At 58.3% G+C, this 3049-nt stretch overlaps 1 protein-coding gene across 1 annotated transcript in view; it reads right to left on the reverse strand.

Annotated features, from left to right (window-relative positions):
• Positions 1-2073: 2073 nt before the first annotated feature.
• ZC3HC1 (zinc finger C3HC-type containing 1) overlaps positions 2074-3049 on the reverse strand; it is an 11604-nt gene continuing 10628 nt past the window's right edge. The window contains exon 10 of the mRNA XM_009635704.2: positions 2074-2545. Within this exon, the coding sequence (XP_009633999.1) occupies positions 2477-2545 (69 nt within the window). The 3' untranslated portion in view covers positions 2074-2476. The remainder of the gene's footprint in view (positions 2546-3049) is intronic.

Consider the following 3049-nt stretch of genomic DNA (forward strand, 5'->3'; position numbering starts at 1 on the left):
CCCCGGAGGTGACAGCGGGGTGCGTGACGATGGCGCTAATGGGTGTCTCTCAAAGCAGTGGGGCTCTGGTATGGCAAACTCCACGCCCGGGGCGGACATCCTGCATTCCTGACCCCAACATCACCCCAAAATTTTCCCCAATGCTTCCTCCCTGCACAGGAAGCAGACGCAGCCGAAGAACCCCAAAAAGTCTGAGAAAAGGGGGAACCTCATCCCAGAAGTGTGTGTTTGGGGGGTGGTGGTGATTTCCTCCATTTAACACCCCAACACACCGCTCCAGCCCTGAGCCTGGCTGGGGTAACGCACCCCAGGGGGGGCAGATCCACACCCCAGGTGAGCTACGCTGGGAGGAATTTGGGGAGACAAAGGGGAATTTGAGCACAGCAGTGGGCAAGGTTGGGGTAGAGGTTGCCCCATTTCCTCAGCCACGGTCCCTGACCAGTTCCAGGCAACTTGTGTTTTAGCCTGTTTGGGATAATTTCAGGGGACTACGATAGCATCCTGTCCCTTTTGGGATGCCTTAAGACCACTCTTGCAGCACCCAGACCCCTGTCTGGGGGTGCACAGCAGGCTTGTGGGCCCTCTGAGCCCTCCCAGGTCTGAAAATGGAGGTACATGGGTGGGGGCAGCTGGTTTTGCCCACCACAGCGTGGGGACATCATCCCCCCTCCCACCATGGGTGCACCCCCCTGGTTTGGGGGGTGGTTCCTTGGGGAGCTGGGGGAAACCATTGAAAAGGGGGAGCCATGGGGAGCCAGAGAAGTTCTGGGGGGCAAGGGAGCTACAGGGACCCATAGCAAGCTGTGGGGAGCTACAATGAGGGGGAGGAGCTATGGGGACGAGGGAAGCCAGGGGAAACCATAGGGGGACCATTGGGGACAAGGGGATCTGTGGGTCCAGGCAGTTGGAGAGGAGGCTCCTCCGTGCTCCACTGCAGAGCCCAGCCCATCCTCACCCCTCTGGGCCTGGGGGTACCTGGTGTGTGTGTGTGGGGGGGGGGGGTGGGACATCCCCATCTCCACCCCAACTCCCAGCCCAGCATGGCCATGGGGTGACTCAGCTCCTCATTAGGGCCAGACAATTAGGACCCTCTCAATTAGGAAAGGAAGATGATTCACCCAAACTCAAGCCCTGCTGCTCCCCAGGGCGCTTCCTGCCAGCACCCACTCCAGAAGCCGGCAGGTAAAGGGTGTCTCCCAGAAGCAGCCCCCCGGGGGGTGGGTGCACGTGCAAATTTTGGGGTGCAGGGAAAGCAGGGATCAGCCCTGACCAAGGCAGCCGCCACCTTCCAAGGCACAGGGTAGCCAGAAAATGCCCCAAAGGGGATGGGGCAAAATGAGATGCAGAAGAAACCCCAGAGCTGGGGCAACCAAGGCAGGGGCTCATCCTCCAAAGGGGGTTCCTTTGCTCCAAAAAAAAAAAAAAAACAAAAATGGGGGGGGAGAACGAGATGTCCCTGTTCCTTCACCCACATCAGTGTAGCTGTGGCAGGCCTGGGGTGAGGCAGTCCAACCATGCCTGGGTTGTCTGTGGTCTGAGCCCTCCCTGAAGCCCCTTCCCAAACATCCTGGAGGATGGAGACAACGGATCAGGGTCTCCTTTCTTGGTTTCTTCTCCCCCTTCCACAGAGACCAGTCCCTTCCCAGCACCCACCCTTGGCACCCTGAGCCACGGGAAGCCCTAACCCACCTCTTCCTGGTTTTTGGCTGTGGCCCAGCCTCCCCTGTTCTCTGGCCCAGGTGATTCATCACCCCAGGAAGGCTACCAGCCCCCAACTAAATCTGCTTCAGGCAGCTGATTGCTGGGGCAGACACTGGCAGGCATTGGGGTATGAGGCTGGGGGCATCTTTGTAGGGGGCTGAGGCCGTGGCAAAGAGCCCACATCGGACAGGGGAGACAGCGAAACAAGGAGTGGGGAAACAGGAGAAGGAGGCAGCCGGACACTGATCCCACAAAGATGAGCCTCCCGAGGGATACAGCAGCCTTGTGCTAGGTCCAGAGCTTATCCCGCCTCGGGAAGAAGCACCGCACCAGCAGTAAAAAAAAAACAAAAAAAAACCAAAACAAAAACCCAAAAAAAAACCAAAAGTGAAATGTTTATTCCCACCTGGCATCACTTCCCTGCGCCGCTGGTGGCAGGTCACAGCTGGACAAGATGGGTCAACCCTCGTGAGGTGACCACGTCTCCTCATTCACCCTGCACGCCCGTGGGGGTGACAGCAGATAGGGCTGTTGAAGCCCTCGAGGCCAAGGGCTACAGCAGCAATTTGTGAAGGCAGGGGGCTTCAAGGCAGGCAGTCAGGGAGGAAGGGGTCCCAGCAGTAGCTGGGGGCTGTGTTTGGTGCGGAGCCTCCTCAGCATCCCCTCCCCAGGGCACGGAGCTGCCGTGGGAGCGATTGCAAAGTGGATCTCTGCCACACCAATGCGATGCCCCGTTCCACCAGCCAGGCAGCAGTTCGCAGAGGCAGCAGCCTGTTCAGGAGGAATTCATGCTCTCCCACTGCCGGAAAATGCGGAACACCTTGCAGGACTTCACCGAGAGACTCTGCTAGAGAAGGGAGCAAAGTGACAACCAGAGGTTAAGGCACCACAACAAGACCTGCAGCCACCACCCACCTGCCTCCAAAGCACGCGAGGAGAAACGGCAGCAAAAAAATGCCATCTGAAATATCCTAAATTGGCTGCCAGGACATCAATTTGCTCCTCTTCTTCCTTAGCCCAATTTACCAGAACTAGAGGGGAAAACAGCAAGGTGACCGCAAGCAAGAAGCAGGATGGGACTCCAGTCATCCCTGCTCCAGCTGGGGCTCTTGCCTCCAACTTGTGTCTGGTCCCACAGGACCGGCTGGTGCTTTCCCAGCACATGGCAGAGCCAGGACCAAGCTGTTGGGGACACAACTCACACAAAGTCCCCAAGACAAATGCTGAAGCAGGACTGTTCCACTCATGCCTGCAGATCAGCCCCAAGCAAGGGGGGAGCCAGCAGGAGGAATCCAAGTGGATAATGGGGCCCAGGGAGGCAGCAGCAGGGACTGGCTGCTCCAGAGCC

Source organism: Egretta garzetta, unplaced genomic scaffold, assembly GCF_000687185.1.
Source record: "Egretta garzetta isolate BGI_Z169 unplaced genomic scaffold, ASM68718v1 scaffold733, whole genome shotgun sequence".
In the NCBI taxonomy this organism is placed as follows: Eukaryota; Metazoa; Chordata; class Aves; order Pelecaniformes; family Ardeidae; genus Egretta; species Egretta garzetta.